The 18,658-nt window shown below is 39.5% G+C and overlaps 1 protein-coding gene across 5 annotated transcripts in view; it reads left to right on the plus strand.

Annotated features, from left to right (window-relative positions):
* Positions 1-18,658, plus strand: part of Grid1 (glutamate receptor, ionotropic, delta 1) — a 763,385-nt gene that overhangs the window by 618,054 nt on the left and 126,673 nt on the right. For all 5 annotated transcript variants that reach the window (XM_011244962.3, XM_006518565.3, NM_008166.2 and 2 more), the window contains 4 exons: positions 6,158-6,259; positions 7,800-7,997; positions 12,016-12,340; positions 14,205-14,343. In XM_011244962.3, coding sequence (XP_011243264.1) covers positions 6,158-6,259; positions 7,800-7,997; positions 12,016-12,340; positions 14,205-14,343 — 764 coding nt within the window. The remainder of the gene's footprint in view (positions 1-6,157; positions 6,260-7,799; positions 7,998-12,015; positions 12,341-14,204; positions 14,344-18,658) is intronic.

Consider the following 18,658-nt stretch of genomic DNA (forward strand, 5'->3'; position numbering starts at 1 on the left):
TGTACTAAGGTCAAATCTAAGTGGATCAAGGAACTTCACATAAAACCAGAGACACTGAAACTTATAGAGGAGAAAGTGGGGAAAAGCCTTGAAGATATGGGTACAGGGGAAAGATTCCTGAACAGAACAGCAATGGCTTGCTCTGTAAGATCGAGAATTGACAAATGGGACCTAATGAAACTCCAAAGTTTCTGCAAGGCAAAAGACACCGTCAATAGGACAAAAAGACCACCAACAGATTGGGAAAGGATCTTTACCTATCCTAAATCAGATAGGGGACTAATATCCAACATATATAAAGAACTCAAGAAGGTGGACTTCAGAAAATCAAATAACCCCATTAAAAAATGGGGCTCAGAACTGAACAAAGAATTCTCACCTGAGGAATACCGAATGGCAGAGAAGCACCTGAAAAAATGCTCAACATCCTTAATCATCAGGGAAATGCAAATCAAAACAACCCTGAGATTCCACCTCACACCAGTCAGAATGGCTAAGATCAAAAATTCAGGTGACAGCAGATGCTGGCGTGGATGTGGAGAAAGAGGAACACTCCTCCATTGTTGGTGGGATTGCAGGCTTGTACAACCACTCTGGAGATCAGTCTGGCGGTTCCTCAGAAAACTGGATATAGTACTACCGGAGGATCCAGCAATACCTCTCCTGGGCATATATCCAGAAGATGCCCCAACTGGTAAGAAGGACACATGCTCCACTATGTTCATAGCAGCCTTATTTATAATAGCCAGAAGCTGGAAGGAACCCAGATGCCCCTCAACAGAGGAATGGATACAGAAGATGTGGTACATCTACACAATGGAGTACTACTCAGCTATTAAAAAGAATGAATTTATGAAATTCCTGGCCAAATGGATGGACCTGGAGGGCATCATCCTGAGTGAGGTAACACATTCACAAAGGAACCCACACAATATGTACTCACTGATAAGTGGATATTAGCCCAAAACCTAAGATACCCAAGATATAAGATACAATTTCCTAAACACATGAAACTCAAGAAAAATGAAGACTGAAGTGTGAACACTATGCCCCTCCTTAGAAGTGGGAGCAAAACACCCTTGGAAGGAGTTACAGAGACAAAGTTTGGAGTTGAGATAAAAGTATGGACCATGTAGACACTACCATATCCGGGGATCCATCCCATAATCAGCTTCCAAATGCTGACACCATTGCATACACTAGCAAGATTATGCTGAAAGGACCCTGATATAGCTGTCTCTTGTCAGAGTATGCCTGGGCCTAGCAAACATAGAAGTGGATGCTCACAGTCGGCTATTGGATGGATCACATGGCCCCCAATGAAGGAGCTAGAGAAAGTACCAAAGAAGCTAAAGGGATCTGCAACCCTATAGGTGGAACAACATTATGAACTAACCAGTACCCCGGAGCTCTTGACTCTAGCTGCATATGCATCAAAAGATGGCCTAGTCGGCCATCACTGGAAAGAGAGGCCCATTGGACACGCAAACTTTATATGCCCCAGTACAGGGGAACGCCAGGGCCATAAAAGGGGAGTGGGTGGGTAGGGGAGAGGGGGTGGGTGGCTATGGGGGACTTTTGGTATAGCATTGCAAATGTAAATGAGCGAAATACCTAATAAAAAATGGAAAAAAAAAAAAAAAAAAAAAAGAAAGAAAACAAAACAAAACAAAACCCCTTTAAGTCCTAAGCAATTTCAGAACCAAAGATAAGGATGATAACAGGCTTAGAAGCCTTTATATTTTCCTTTTCTTATGATGTCCAGATCGATTTAAATGTTCTTCCATTAGATTTGACTGAATATTAGCAAAAATGTTTGATGTCATCCTGCTTTCATGAGTCTGGGCTTCACCTGTAGGTATTTCTCTGTCATCAGACCCACCAAGATCCACCACTTGCTTGGAGCCTTAGGGCATAATTTGGTGGTCAATATGCTTTCTCTGAGAGATGAGGGACCCTGACCCATAGTATTTTAGTATTTTTGCAGACAGAATATGGACTTATTTGGTCATTTGTTTTAGAAGAGCCTTAACTTAATGACAGATAAGACTCTAGATACACTTCTGGCTTTCAGTTTTCAGCCATAAAAAAGCATTGATTGAAATTTGTATAATCATTATGCTACTTATTGTTTATGTAAAACTCCATTTCCTTCCTGTTAAAGTAGTGGAGATACTATTAAAGGAGATGAGCAATAAGCAGGTAATAATGGCTGCTTGCTATGACTCTGCCTATATGCAATGCATATACATGTTTTAACATACTTTGTTCCATTTTTATCGACACTTTTTCTTTACATATAATTTAGGTTATATAGTACAAATGGTTTGTACCCTATTTGTGATTCTTAATTAAGCTATTTTATGATAGGTTATTTCAAAATTATTTTATTTTTTTACCAGACTCAACTTGGCAGGCAAGAAATACAGATATATTCTATTTTACAAATAAGAAAATGGACCCTGAGTGAATATATTCAACAAATATTTATTGGCAACCTTTTGTGTCTCAAATGCTCTGAGGTCATCTACATAAATGTGAGACCAGCTATAATACAAGGCTCATTCATAAAACCTGATACTCACACCTGCAAGCTCCCACCGTCTCCAAATCTTTGCCAGTTACAGCAGACTGTTATGGAGAGGCAATCACAGTGCTGTTGGAGGCAAGTTTGGACCAAATGATGGAGATGAGCAAGGCCACCTGCAATGTAGGGTCCCAGAGAGTAGAGCAGGAAATCAGGTCCTGAGTATAAGGCTCTGTCTAGTGCAACTTTGCATAAATCCTGGAGGCCATGAGAAACAATAATTAGCTGTGGTAAATATAACGTACCAATGTATGATAATAATGCAAGATATGTTTATATCTTAACATCAGCAGAAGATGGGAGCCGAGAGTGATTAGTGAGACCTCTACCACTTTTCTGTTGTTCTAAAACTATTCTAAAGTGAAAGCATTTTTTAAAAAATGAGACATAGTTTTTCAGACCCAGAAGAAGACAAATGACATCCCGGGCCCAGTGAATTGAACATAAGGTTTCAGAGGTACATGATGAGCATGGGAAAAAGTAGGATTCCTGGGATTGGCATATACGTGGCTATCTAAACTGATGGGGATGAAAGTCAGAGTAGCCTTGTGGTTGGGAAAGCTGTTCTTTTGGGTCCTCCAGGAATACTTGGAGCTACTCTGGAGGAAATGAGGATTTATTAAAAAAATGATAATTGACATACTTTGTTTTGAAAAATTTGAAGATGTATTTTATGCATGTAAAGGTTTTGCCGATACGTATGTCTATGCACCATATGCATGCTTGGTGTCCATGAAAGGTGGGAAAGGAAATGGGATCTGCTGAAACTGGGGTTGAGGATGGCTGTGACTACCATGCGGGTGCTGAAAATCCTGGGTTCTTGCAAGAGCAATAAGTGTTCTTGACTACTAAGGCATCTCTCCAGGCCTGCGTAACTTATTTGAAAGGTATATCCCAACCCACAGAGGATGATGATACTGAGACTAACAAGGACACTGTTGCAATGGCCTTAGGCAGAGTGGTGCTGCCTGGAGCTTAGTAGTTGGTAGAAACAAAGCATACTTGGAGAGGTATCGAAAGGTAGAGCCCATGTTGCTAGTAAGCTAAAACCTAAGCAGGAAAGGGTTTTATTTCATGTTCCTTTTTGCTTTTAATGTCAATTCTTGTGCCCAAGTATAGTCCTAATATAAACACAGCCTGGATGATGAAGGCTAGGTAAAGTGCTAGACTAGGTGCTCATTCAAAACAGGGTATCAAAGTGTTAAAATTTCCCCTTCCCTGTGCCAAGGATGCTTGGCAGCAGCTGCAAGAAATCCAATCATTACATGGAATAGAATATCTAGTTGACATATTGTTATGTCAGGATTGCCTTCATCCTAATGATGAATGCCTTTACCATTCCGATGGTAAAGGACACCTCAAAACACTACCCATACCCAGAAGTATGGACCACAAATCAGGAATCAGCGGTTTCAGTGTCAACTAAACGGTTATGGGCTACAGATGCAGATGGTCAAAATGCAATCTATTCCTGGCCCTTAGATTCATTCTGTATCATACAAAGGGATCAGGGAACCAAACCCTTGACAGGGTGTTTCCTTTTGTCTCTGATAAACATTTTGTTTTATTTTAAAGATTGTATTTACTTTTATTTGATGTATACAAGTGTTTTGTCTACATGTGTGTAAGAGTACCACATACATTCAATAGTTGTGAGGCCTGGGGAGGACACTGGATCTCCTGGAACTGGATTTATAGGCAGTTATAAGCAGTCTTGAGGGTTCTTGGAACTAAACCTGGGACTTCTACAAGAGCAGCAGGTGTTGTTACTGCTAAGCCATGTTATCTTTGGCCTTAATTTTTAATCAGCTTCATATTCAGTCTGGGTACTATTTCTTGGAACCACAGTGGGGAATAGCCACATTGTTTTTTCTTGTTTCAGTTCTCAGAGAATGATACCATTAATATCTTTGATGTATTTGATTAGAATTCTTGGGAATATCAATTTACTCTAAAGTCTAGTGTGCTACAAATTAGTTAGCAGTGGTGTGGGCTCTTTAGACTATGTGACCATGCTTTGTATTAAATTATTTTGTCTCTACTGGCAAACATCCTGTTATTTAAGATAGAGTATATATTAGTAGATATTGGATCCAAAGTGACAATAAGAAATGCCAGGCTGCTTTTAGGCTGGATATGGGATTGTATAATCTCATTCTGATGGTTTTGTTTTAGGTCTCAGAGTTATAATATCCCTCGTGTGTAATGTTTTCTCAACTTCTAGGATAGTGGCTTCTTCCGGTTGAGTATCAGACATCCAGGGAGTGCTGGGCAAGTAGATGTATCCTAAGTACAGCTTTAACAGCTGTTTGAGAGCCCCATGGTACATGTCCAGAGGAATAAATTTGGAGTTAAATAGGTATCTTGTGTTTCTTCCCTAATGAAGAGTGTGCACTGCATAGAGCTGTTTGATCCATTAATTTCTTGCTATATAAATGGTGGTCAATGGAGCAACAGCAGCAACAGTACCTGGGAGTTTGTTAGACATGAATAATCTCATCAGAAAGTTCATAGAAAAGCCATGTGACTTGCACATATCTGTAGTTTGAGAACTACCCGTTTAACTAATAGCAGTGGTTCACAATCCTGACTGAATGATAGAATCACCAGAAGAACTAACATATCCATATATTGTCCACTAGCAGCTAATTAAATCAGAATCTCCATAGATGGAGTAACATGTGTTCAAAAAGTCCTCCAAAAAGAGTCCAATATGGAGCTATACTAGTAGGTCAGGATGCATTAATATTTCCCATAACCAGACCTTGAGGTTTTTATTTAGTTGGTTTAAGAAGAGTCTATTGTCATATATATTTTATTTCTTTAATTAATAGTTGGGAATTATTGACAACACAGGGGTCTGGTCATTATATCTGGAACCTTGTAGTCACTGTTCAAGGAACAGTGACTCTCGAACACATTTGTCATCTCAATTGTTCCAAAGCCAGAGTCTTCTTCATGTTCTTAGAATATGCATCAGAGATACAATAACTAGATATAGCCCAAGGCCTCATAAAGATACTGGCAGATACCAAGCTTCTACCTACATATCATTAAAAGTTATAGAGCTTGCACTATAACAAAAATAGGCAGAGAGAATTTAGCCTTGGGTATCATAGGCCCCAGGATGCTTGGCAGGCTATATACTTGTACTTTTGTTAATTGAATATTATTCTCAATTTAACCCATTGCGATACCATCAGATGGAAAGTTAAAGGCACAGTTAGGGAAAAGGACACACTGTGGGGAACACCATGACATCATTTTTATGGAGGACAGAATAAAATTAGATATAAACACTCCAGAGGCCAAATCCTACCAATTGACTTTATTTTATTTTAATTTTGGAACTCTCGGGATTCAGATGAGATGATGGGAAAAGAGAAACTCGTTGTTTGATGTATCTCTTTCCTCTTTATGGTACTGAGATGCCTCTGAGTCTCTAAGAAGTCCAGCTGTTGCTGTCTACCTATCTGATTTAAGATTTCAGTTTGGGAAGAGCCCCTGAGGTGTTTACGAGGCTTCCATCCCTTGTCTTCAATCCCTTACTCTTCTGTTTTTCCTTCACAGCTGGCCACCTGGGACTCGGAGAAGGGCTTGAATGGCAGTCTACAGGAGAGGCCCATGGGCAGCCGCCTCCAAGGACTGACTCTCAAAGTGGTGACTGTCTTGGTAGGATCATGGGGACATCCTGGGGACTTTGTTCTCCAGGTCTTTGAGTCAGAGGCTGCTCTATAGTTAATGCAGGGTTGAGGAGGGGATATTAAGTTCTCTCCGGTTATTGCAGGGTGGAGAAGGGGGTCTTGAGAAGCCATCTGAGTTCCCAGGAGTCCTGTCATTCAAATAATGATATGGATAGCATAATGGACAATAAGATGGAAGAGTCTCCCGAAGGGCTTCTGGGATTTTCAGGGTATGCTGTAGAAGGACCACTCATGTTGCCTGCTGCTGGGCTCCCAAGAATTTTTAGAAATGTGACCTGGGTCTTGACCTCCTGCTACTCCTTGGGAGAACAGTGTGGGTAGCCAGGCTCTCCAAAAAGATGCTCAGGGAAGACATTTTCCTAGTACCCAACACTGTTGAGGGGAAAAGTGATAATAAATTTGCAATAAATAAATGTTCATTAGTTATACTTTTTCTACATAGATTTCCTAGAGTCATAGATTTGTACAATTGTCAGATTCATATTCCCTTTTGATTTACTGTTTTCTTATAGAAAAACTTAATTTTTTTCTCATTCTTGGGTAGGCTAGACATAACTCAACTCTTTCCTTCCCACTAAGAAACTCACAAACTGTCTCCTGCAGCATTTCTGCATTCCCTATGTACATACCATGAATGAGCCATACATTCTGTTTCTTTTAACCAAAGTAACTCCATTAGATGCATTCCTTGGGGCTCTTTGCCCTCAGACATTCATGTTCAGTTTCACACAAGAAGAAATGGTGGGGATGGATGACTGATATGTTTTATAGATGCTCACCTACTTCCCAGGACATAGCATATAGTCTGTAGGTGTGAACTCAACATGGTATTGGATTCATGATCTGGGGCTTTAATTCTTTCCTATGCTTTGACTTATGGTGTAATTTTGACCTGCTTATGGGCTTTTATTTTCTAGTATAACCCGATCGATGGAATGGTGTCTTCTTTCTATCTAATACCACATAGATTTATGACCACACATTATTCTACATAAAAAGTGTTACAATTTTTCTGTGGCTCCCCTAGAATAATGGCATATACTAATTATAGAATCCTATGTCAGTATGAATTCTATGGAAGAAGGAAAGAATATATGCCATTTTATTGTGGGTTCTGAGGGTTAGGATAGAGGCTAGGAAGATATACCTGGGACAATTAAATCCCCAGTGCCCTGTGCTGACTGGAGCATGGTTCCTGTGCACTGTACCTTGACTGTCCATAAACTGCTTTTAGGAAATGGCAGAGGAGTTCAGCCTTGGGGTAGAAATTGAGTAAGTACCAACATTTCACTACTGTTGTTATTGTTGGTATTATTATTGTCCATGCTGGGGATGGAACCTAGGGTCTTGCATATGCTAAACATTTGCTTTTCCACTGAGCTATGCCCCCAGCCCTAATGCTAACATTCTAATGTTATAGTTCATTATATTGGTCTCCGTACCAATATCCTGGGAATATATGTCAGTAAACCTGTTGGGTTGAAGAATGTTTATTCTGTTTTCTGCAGGAAGAGCCTTTTGTGATGGTAGCTGAGAATATCCTTGGACAACCCAAGCGTTACAAAGGGTTCTCCATAGATGTGCTGGATGCACTGGCTAAGGCTCTAGGATTCAAATATGAGATATACCAGGCCCCTGATGGCAGGTATGGTCACCAGCTCCATAACACCTCCTGGAATGGGATGATCGGGGAGCTCATTAGCAAGGTAAGTTTCAGGATCAGGGCCACAAAGAGCGACATTCCAATATGTCTCTAAGAGATACCTGAATTTGGCTCATTATATGTTTGAGTACTTGAGATTACACGGAAACATCCCTTTCCTCTCCCTCTCGCAGTCTGTGTCTGTTTCTGCTCTTTTATTTTCTCATACCCTGACGCCCTCAACTTTTCCCGTTTTGTACATTATTCATCCCGTTGGAGCGTACCCACTATAATAAACCTTGTCCGTAATTAACTCTTCCATTAACCACTTCTGTACTTGGCCTGAAGTGGGAAGCCCATCTGCCTCCCAAGAAGTTCTACTGAGTGCTTGTTCTTCAATGTCTCACAGACTACACGTGCAGTGTGTGCCCGTGCAAATGTGGGCGTGTAAATGTGAGTGGTCATGGCCTTGTGTGCTGATGAGTGGCATCCCCAGACTTTCAAATAACAATTTCACATTGTAAGCTTCCCTCCTACCTGCAGACTAATTCCTCATTGGAACTTACAGCATGAAGGTGATTCATCCTCTCCTACTCTTATTCCTGTTAACTTCATGGCTTCTATTACAATCGTGACCCCCATCTCTGATATTACTGCTTTCACTGACCTTGAAAATTCCTGACGTGGCTGTGGACAAACCTGGACTCACAGTCCCTTGTCACACTGACATCTAGTCAATTTTAGTGTAAATATCCCCCCGTATCATATTAGCATCTTGCAGGACACCCTCTCTGCTACTTCATGACTACAACTTGTTGTGCTTCTGATTATTTAGGTGTGTGTGTGTGTGTGTGTGTGTGTGTGTGTGTGTGTTGTGTCTTTCTCTCATGAACACAGAATCTTACTTTTTAAGCATGTGTAGTATCTACTAGGCCTATTACTTTGCCAGTTTCATTAATCTTTTATTGTAAAAGAAACTTTATTGTACTAGAATTTTGATACTATAAAAAAATCTCCAGTTTAAATCTTAGTTTCAATGATATTTAGAAAATATGCAGAGATTGTACAAGCACTACTGTAATCTATTCTCTAAGCACTTCCATTGTCCCACTGCGGTCATTCATATCAGTTATAGTTGATTTTGTTCTTACTCCTATCCCATAGTCTTCTTGTTTCTTCTGTAGCAGTGGCTTTCGACCTTCCTAACGCTGCAACCCTTTAATACAGCACCTCAAGTTGTGGTGACCCCAAACCATGAAACGATTTTGTTGCCACTTCATAAGTTTGATACTGTTATAAACCCTAATGTGGATATCTGATATGCAGGGTATATGATGTATGACCCCTGTGGGGGACATGACTCAGTTTGAGAAACTCTCCTCCATATTGCTGCAATGTGGAACATTATGTATACATGGACATACATCATGTGTGGTACCTGGTGTGATGCCCTCCACTTGACATACATATGTGAGATTTATTACTCTTGTATATTTCTGCACCCCTCTGACACTGTAGGTTCCCTACCCAGTGCACCCTTTGTGGTCATCCATAAAAATCCTCATGCACTTCATTCCATATTATTTCCTGTGTTCTTGATTTTTTTTGTTAAATTCAAATCTTTTTTGTTTGTTTGTTTGTTTGTTTGTTTGCTTTTCGAGACAGGGTTTCTCTGTGTAGCCCTGGCTGTCCTGGAACTCACTCTATAGACCAGGCTGGCCTGGAACTCAGAAATCTGCCTGCCTCTGCCTCCCATCTTGAATCATTTTTATTATCTACCCTTGACGTGTACATTCAAGTTTCCACACAAAATCTAGAGGTCTGTACAGATTAATATATGGGTGTATATGCTTTCTATCTTCAACTGTCTCCCCATTTCTCCTTTATCAGGTGCCATAGCTACATCCCTCAGAGAGGTTTCACACATTTCCTTTTTGTTCTCAAGATACCTAGTAACTTTTGTTCTTTCTCAGAGGAAAAACAAGTTATCCTTATATATTTTGGAAATGAGTTGAAACTTTTAGGTAAAAATTCTACTTCCTATAAAACACAGGCTTGTAAGTACAGGGCTTCCATTATTAGTGAGGGACTATGTCTTCTAGTCACAGGAAGCCCCCTGAAATTGTATTTTAAGTTGATTTCAGTGTGCCTCCTCTGGATCTTGCTCCATAAATAAGTTCCCCATCCATCCTATGCTATTAACCTCCCATGCTCCAATTTAATCTCTTTTATAGTTCTTTAAATACTTTATGAATATTATTCTTTATTACTCTGTGCGTGTGTGTGTGTGTGTGTGTGTGTGTGTGTATTATGCATTTATACATACATCACTGAGTTCACAAGGAGGCCAGAGGACAGCTTGAGGAGTCAGTTCTTTTCTTCTACCATATGGGTCCTAAGGACCAAGCTCAGGTTGTCAGGCTTGGTAGCCGGATCCTTTACCTGCTGAGTCTCTCAGGGGCTCTGGTTCTCAGATGTTAAGTATTGTGCAAACTCCCACAACCTTAAAAGAGGTTTCTTGATCTTTGGTTCTGAGAAGGAACATAAGAAGCCAACAGGCTCTGGCATAGGTACCTGCAACGATTTCCCATGTTACTTTAGGTTGTTAGAATTCAACTTAGGACCTTGATATATCTCTGTCTTCAAGTTCACATATTAAATCTTATAAGTTCGTTCTAAGTACACTTTCCCTACTTGAACTTATAGTTAAGATATGCAGTTTTAATTGGTTATTCTAAAACATACCTATTTCTGTAGGTTCCTTGAGGCAAGGTCAGGATAGTGAATATACCTTTCAGCACCTCTGTGTTCAAAGGGGGATTACAGGTCCCACTATGCACTGCTCAGTCACTGACCGAAGCATGGAACTTGTGACCTTTAGCAAACAGTTCGTTTTAATTCAGTCTTGGAAGATGATTTTTAGGTTAGAACATGGCATATCCAGAGAGACTCTTCCTAACTATAGGAAGAATGAGCCAACATTTCTTGGTTAAGAGTAATATATGACTCCTCTATTCTTTGAGGATATTACTTTGGCTTAAAGTATGTACATAAAACAGGAAAGGCAGCAAGATCATGCAGAAAGTAAGGATGCTTGCTGTTCAAGACTGAAGGGCAACATTTAACTTCTAGACCCCATATAAAGGCAGAAGGAGTGAACCATATATAAAGTCGTCCTCCAACCTCTACACAAGTACCTGCAAGTACACTTCTCGGTCTCCTTTTCTTAGTCTGTCTGTCTCTCCAGATATACATACACACAAATAATAAATCAATAAATACTGTTCAAAAATCAACAAAGATAAATATAATTTTGAGATTGAGTATAGAGGTACAGTCATTTAACTTCTGGAGTATTTTAGAAGTAAAACCAATTGATACGAATACTGAAAGTTGAAGAGGCTTGCTGGAGAAATAGTATATATCTGTGCCCTTGTCAGGCAGGGAGGATGCAGGTTAACCTCGAAGGAAGAAGGTGTCCTTGGTAGGAAGTAGAAGGCCACGTGCCCTTTTGAATTGCACTTCTACTTGGTGGCAAGTATCAGTACTATGACATTTTGCCTGGAATACAGGCAGAAGCAACAGGAGTCGGAATATGCCAGGTAGGCTGATAAGAAAATGAACAAGTGTAATTCATAAAAAGTGAAAGTACTTCATTGAATTTTGATGTCTTGGACAGTGGTTCTCAACCTTCCTAATACTGTGACCCTTTAATACAATTCCTCATGTTGTGGTGACCCCCCAACCATTTTGTTGCTACTTCATAACTGTAATTTTGCTAGTTATGAATAGTAATGTAAATATCTGATTTTCAGGATATCGGATATTCAAATTCCCAAAAGGGTTGTGACCCACGGGTTAAGAATAGAAGTCAGTTCTAGGTCCAGGGAGAGACATCTATAAGATGAAGTGTGAGTAGTAGGCAACATGGTGTTGGGTTTTGCTTTTGTTCTCACAGGTTAGTTCTCAAACCCATTGCCTCTGAACAGATCTTTAAAATGGGTAGATGGTGGGACCTTGACCTAGGGTAGAAATCAGCAAAGAACTCAAGGTCACCGCTCATAAACTTCTTTGTCTTTCAGAGAGCAGACTTGGCCATCTCTGCTATTACCATCACCCCAGAGAGAGAGAGCGTTGTGGACTTCAGCAAGCGCTACATGGACTACTCAGTGGGGATCCTCATCAAGAAGCCTGAGGAGAAGATCAGCATCTTTTCCCTTTTCGCCCCCTTTGACTTTGCGGTGTGGGCCTGCATTGCCGCAGCCATTCCTGTGGTGGGCGTGCTCATATTCGTGTTGAATCGGATACAGGCTGTAAGATCTCAGAGTGCCACCCAGCCACGACCCTCGGCTTCTGCCACCCTGCACAGTGCCATTTGGATTGTCTATGGAGCCTTTGTCCAGCAAGGTACATTCCCAGTTTTCTGTTGTCTGACTAGACCTGGGGGGGGACAGAAAAGGTTATTCTTCGGCAAGATTCTCAGATGCATACCACAAAAGTCATTTTAAATGTAATTTTATTTGATCTCAGGACAGTGCTGCACTCTGTTTTTCTAAGCAATACCAAGTAGAGATTAAATAAAACTGCAAAAACTCAACTTCCAATCCTGATTCTCCATTTTAGATAAAATTAACTTGGGACTTGAGTGCCTTTTCTTCCCCTCCCACGTTAGAGTGATGGCTATGTACATGAGGTTGTCAAATGGAACTCAGAACAAGCATCAACACAGCGTAGCCATCCGTAAGCAGCTGTTGAAATATACAGCCTTCTGCCTTCCAGGGGCCTGATAGCACTTCTATCCAGTGGTGAGTTTCAGGATTGTGCACTTTGACCAGACATCACATATTGCAAATTTCTTCATGAGGATTTCCACCCTGCGTGCATCATAGCAAAAGCTTTTCAAGGTTATAGAAAGAGAATAGGGAGGACCTTTCTTCAACTGCCACCTAAGGGTCCAAAGAGCAATACAGGCCATAAAGGAACAGCTTTCCAGTGAACGCTACCTGCACTGCTTTCTGTAAGTCCTGGTTGTGTGTGAGATCATCCAGTGAGGTCTATTAATAAAAGTGATATGGGGAATCTTATTTGTCTGAGTTTAAAGAAAGCAGGAAAGCCTCCAGGTAGGAGGAATTTTTTTTAAAATTTTGAATAGATTTTTTATTAGATATTTTCTTCATTTACATTTCAAATGCTATCCTGAAAGTCCCCTATACCCTGCCCCCACCCTGCTCCCCAACCCACTCGCTCCCACTTCCTGGTCCTGGCATTCCCCTGTACTGGGGCATATAATCTTCGCAAGACCAAGGGCCTCTCCTCCCATTGATGGCTGACTAGGACTTCAGTGCCTACAAGACACAGTGCAACTAGAGACACAAGCTCTGGGGGTACTGTTAGTTCATATTGTTGTTCCTCCTATAGGGTTGCAGACCCCTTTAGCTCCTTGGGTACTTTCTCTAGCTCCTTCATTGGGGGCCCTGTGTTCCATCCAATAGATGACTGTGAGCATCCACTTCTGTATTTGCCAAGACCTGGCATAGCCTTACAAGAGACAGCTATATCAGAGTCTTGTCAGCAAACCATATTGCTGGCATATGCAATAGTGTCTGGGTTTGGTGGTTGTTTATAGGATGGATCCACAGGTGGGGCAGTCCTTCCTTCCATCTCTACTCTGAACTTTGTCTCTGTAACTCCTTCCATGGATATTTTGTTCCCCATTCTAAGAAGGAACACAGTATCTACACTTTGGCCTTCCTTCTTCTTGAGATTCATGTGTTTTGCAAATTGTATCTTGGGTATTCTGTTTCAGTGGAGTACTACTCAGCTATTAAAAACAATGAATTTATGAAATTCCTAGGCAAGTGGATGGATCTGGAGCATATCATCCTGAGTGAGGTAACCCAATCACAAAAGAAATTCTTTATAGAGTATGTACACTCTACGTGAATTTGAAATTGTCAAAGATCTTATATTAGACACTAGCCCTGAAAGTTCTTGCCATGATGAGATAGAATCTTCTTCCTAGAAGACTATATTCTTGGTATTATGGCCAATGTCTCATCACTAGATTCCAATTTTATTTTATTTATTTATTTATTTATTTATTTTGCCTTTTATCATCCTTCGGCCTTTCCCAATATTGGTGGTTTGAAGGACATTTCCTTAGAAATATAATGTCCTGTGAACACATGGTAGCAGTCTTTGACCTTGGCCAAGGAGGGCCAACTCTTGCTGGGTGAGAGGCAGGTAAGGTTAATCCCTCTGCATTCTGCAGGTGGTGAGTCTTCGGTGAACTCTGTGGCCATGCGCATCGTGATGGGCAGCTGGTGGCTCTTCACCCTCATTGTGTGTTCCTCCTACACAGCCAACCTGGCCGCTTTCCTCACAGTGTCTAGGATGGACAACCCCATAAGGTAAGAATGCTTTTCCTTCTTTGCTATCAGCTAGGAAAGGCTTCAGAGAGGATGTAGTCTTACTGAGGCTGCCTTATGGTGGAGAGAGACACCAGGCAGAGCCAGACACATACCTAGCCTCTGCAAGTGGACAAAGGGGATATTCTATAGAAGGGCTCTGATCCTGTGATTTTTTTTTTAGTCATAATCACATACACTTATAAATTAAATTATATTTGTCTGAACATTTAAATATCAATTATAAAAGTAATAAACTGAAATACTAAAATTAACAAATTAAATTTCCTCAGATACTTTAAATTAGAAAGTAAACTCATTTAATCAAAATTTTATCAACATTCCTTTAAAATTAATGGAGGTCACAAGCCTAATATATTTTCAGATCTTCAAAAATCTTTAAATTAATTTTTAAAAACTTGTTAATTGGGCCCGGGAAATGGCACAGTTGGTAAAGATGGTAATAGCCAAGGTTGATGACCTAAATTCAGTACATGGCATTTACATGTGGAAGGAAAGAACCAGATCCCTCAAGTTGTCTTCTGACCTCTACATGCCAGGGTAGACATGTGAACACACACACACACACACACACACACACACACACACACACCACACACATACACACACACACACACACACACACATGTCAATTATTTAGTTTCACTTATATTTATAAAATTATAAGTTTTATCAAGAGTGAATTCTTTTTTATTTAATTAAAATATTATTTCGGGCATGACTTCCTTCATTTTTGAAAAAAGATATTAAAACTCTATAATGAAAGAATAAATTTGATGTCACAGAGTTACTTGTGAAAATGTCTTGATCATGGTCAGTTTCTTAAGTGCTGTTCAGCTTACTGAAAGAAAGAACAAAGGTACAGAGTAACGTGTATCAGAGCTGATGGTGCTGAGGAGAGAGCAGGCCTGGGTCCTTTCTGGACTTGGCGGGGTAGCACAGTGGTTCCAGCATGGCCTCTCACCTGGGCTCTGCTGTTGGGCTCCTGCTTTCGTGTTATAGTTCACTGTATTGTCTTCAGCATGTTGTCTTTCCTATCCATGCATCTACGGAGTGTTCCGTTGCAACCTGTTCCTTTCGTTCCAAACTGCCTATTTAAGAGTTCAAATTCCTTGATGAGGATTCAAGATTCAATGTGATATTATCTGATTGCATTATGAAATTGATATTTTCACCAAGATAACTTAGATTCATATGCAGTTGTAAGAACTAACAGAAAGAGGTCTCCTAGGCTCAGTCTAGTTCTCCCCAGTGCAACATTGAGCAAAGCTGTAATATTGTATTACAATCAGGTGTTGGTACTGATATGATTCACTGGTTTTATTTAGATTTTCCATTAAATATGCTACATGAAGAGAGTTGTGCCCCTTGTCTGTGTCTCTCTCAGTCAGCCCGATGCCTCACAGACTATTCCAGGTTGTTGGTGTCGGCATAGTTCGTTGCTTCTCACTGATGTGTGCTTTCTGCGTAGTACAGTTTGTTTAGTCTTCTACCCACTGGAGGACATCTGGGCTGCTTCCAGTTCCTGGCAACTATGAATAATGCTATTATGAACATTTCTGTAGGTTTTTGCGTGAACATAAGCATTCATTTACATGTGATCGTTATGTAAAAGTGCAGTTGCCAGGTTGTGTGGCAATTGAATGATGAATTTTATAAGAAACGCCACTGGTGTTTGGTGTTATTTCCACCTTTTATTTCTTCTGAATTTTATAAGAAACTCCACTGGTGTTTGGTGTTATTTCCACCTTTTATTTCTTCATTCTGATGTGTCTTATTGTGATGTCCCATTGTGGATTAAATTTACATTTTCCTAATGAGCAACCATGAATACTTTTTTAATATGCATATTTACTTACACATCCTTGTCAGTAAATTATCAGCTTTTATATTTTACTCCTTTCTAGTTGGACTGCTTCAATCCTGCCATTGACTTTTGAGGGTTCTTTGGGTGTTTTCTATGTGTATATTTTTACATATTAAATGTACTTCTTTGCCTGGTATATGATTTGCAACCATTTTATTCCACTCTGTAGCCTGCCTTTTAAACTTCTTAGCTGGATCGCAGAGCAAAGATGCTAATTTTGGTGAGGTTTAATGTAGAATATGTGCTTTCTTGAGCTGCTCATGATGTCAAGTCTTTTCCTGGTCTAAGATTTTGAAGATTGTTTCCTTCATACAACTTTTACAATCTTGTGTTTCCTCTTTTGATGCATAATGGATTTTACGTTGAGTTTCTGAGTTTCTGTATTTGGATTGAAGTTTAGGTTGAAGTGAGCTTTTTGCTTATTTACTCTTCCGAGCATTGTTTGTTGAGCAGTATGGACTCTGCGCTGTTGAGAGAAACTTAGATACAACACCAGGCAGGAGACCTATCCCTGTCCTTATAGGGACAATAGCTTAAAATATATATATATATATATATATATATATATATATATATCAAAAGTGCTTTGGGGAAAGGCGAGGCCAAACTCTACAGGGCTACTATGAATGTGGAGGTGGAGACTTTCAGCAAGGCTCTCTTACCTAATGAGAATGGTTTGATTACCCAAACTAAGATCCGTCACCAAGGCCAGAGGCAACAAGGAAGCTGTGCTATCAAATTTGGAGAGGAAGATTTGCAGGCTTTGTATCTTAATGGTTTAAGATAGAATCACTTACTACTACCAGATATGGGCTCAGTGGCGAGGCAACAGATTGGGAGTGTTTGGTGAACCATCTTTTTTTCTTTTTCTTTTTTTTTTTTTAAATTCCAACTACATGAATGTATTTCCTTTTCTGAAAAGAAATTTGAAATAAACAGTTTTAGCATTCATTTGGAAAGGATTAATCCTTTGCATAGAACTGGTTACCAGCCGAAGCGTATCTGACAGAAACACTATATAAATGTAAACCTATCAGCACTTCCAAGGTGAAAGGCTAGTCTTCCCATTGACCCTACGATCTATGGCTATAACAAAGCTAAACAGCATGTCCAGACTTGTCAGTTATCATGATTACCGTGTGAACATGCGTTAAAATCCAAGCAATTTCAAGTATAAAATCTGGTGTCATGAGCTATAGCCATCACAATGTTTATTAGCTCTCCTGAACATATCACACTGTAATGAAAATCTATTCTCATTGACGCCCAGTCCCTTCCAGTGATCGGTCCACGCTCTGCTTTCATGAGGTAGACTCTTGTAGGCTCTGCACATGAGATCAAGAAGAAATACTTGTCTTTCTGTACCTGGTTTTGTTTGTTTGTTTTTACTTGACATGACAGCTTCAAGTTGTTTTTTTTTTTTTTTTGGTTGTTTTTTTGTTTTTGTTTTTGTTTTTTTTTTTTTATGTCATGGCTCCTTCATGACAAAAACGTGCCAAGTAACATGTGAGTTGTATCACTATCTGTTTTTCATCCCTTACAATCTCTTAAACCATCCATCCATAGGGGATATTTTAGGTCAATTTCCTATCTTGGCCATAGAGAAAGATGTTGCAATAGACATAGGAATGCCAATTTCTGCTCAAGATAGTAACTTCATTTCCTTTAGCCATAAGCTGAGAAGTTGTGCTATCAGATCACATAGAATTTCTAGATGTCTTTTATGGGGAATCTCTGTAGTCGTCCATATTTTATAGTAATTTATATTCTTATTAACAACACACAAATAGCCATTGTAATAGGTAGATTTTGATTCTTATTCATTTGAAAATGAATACTATTGAATATTTAATTTTCAGATACATATGGCCAATGTATGTTTGGAAAAAACATCTATTAAGGTCACTCACGCATTTTATTGATTTTGATATAAGGTGTTACCTTTTAGGTCAGATTGGCCTCAAATTTGCCATCTTTTGTTTCAGCCTGATGAATGCTGGGATTAAAGACCTGTGTCACTATGCAAAGGTTCTCGTCTGTGCATAATCCAGCTATCTTTTTTCTTTTCTTTTCTTTTCTCTTCTTTTCTTTTCTCTTCTTTTCCTTTTCCTTTTTATTTTTCTCTTTCTTTCTTTCTTTCTTTCTTCTTTCTTTCTTTCTTTCTTTCTTTCTTTCTTTCTTTCTTTTTTGCTGTGGAGTAGTTTTATTTATTTATTTATTTATGTAGTTTAACATATAACCAGATCCATGGTTTTCAGAATACACATGGTTTTCATCAATACACAGGCTTTTTAATTTCTTCTGTAGATTGTTTTCTATGGTAAAGATTTTTAGATTGTTATAATTTTATGTGTATCTATTTACTGTTGTCTTCATTTGTGGGATCATCGAAATAAAAAATAAAATAAAATCATTGCCCAGTCCAGCACA

The sequence above is a fragment of the Mus musculus genome, chromosome 14, assembly GCF_000001635.26.
Source record: "Mus musculus strain C57BL/6J chromosome 14, GRCm38.p6 C57BL/6J".
Taxonomy (NCBI): domain Eukaryota; kingdom Metazoa; phylum Chordata; class Mammalia; order Rodentia; family Muridae; genus Mus; species Mus musculus.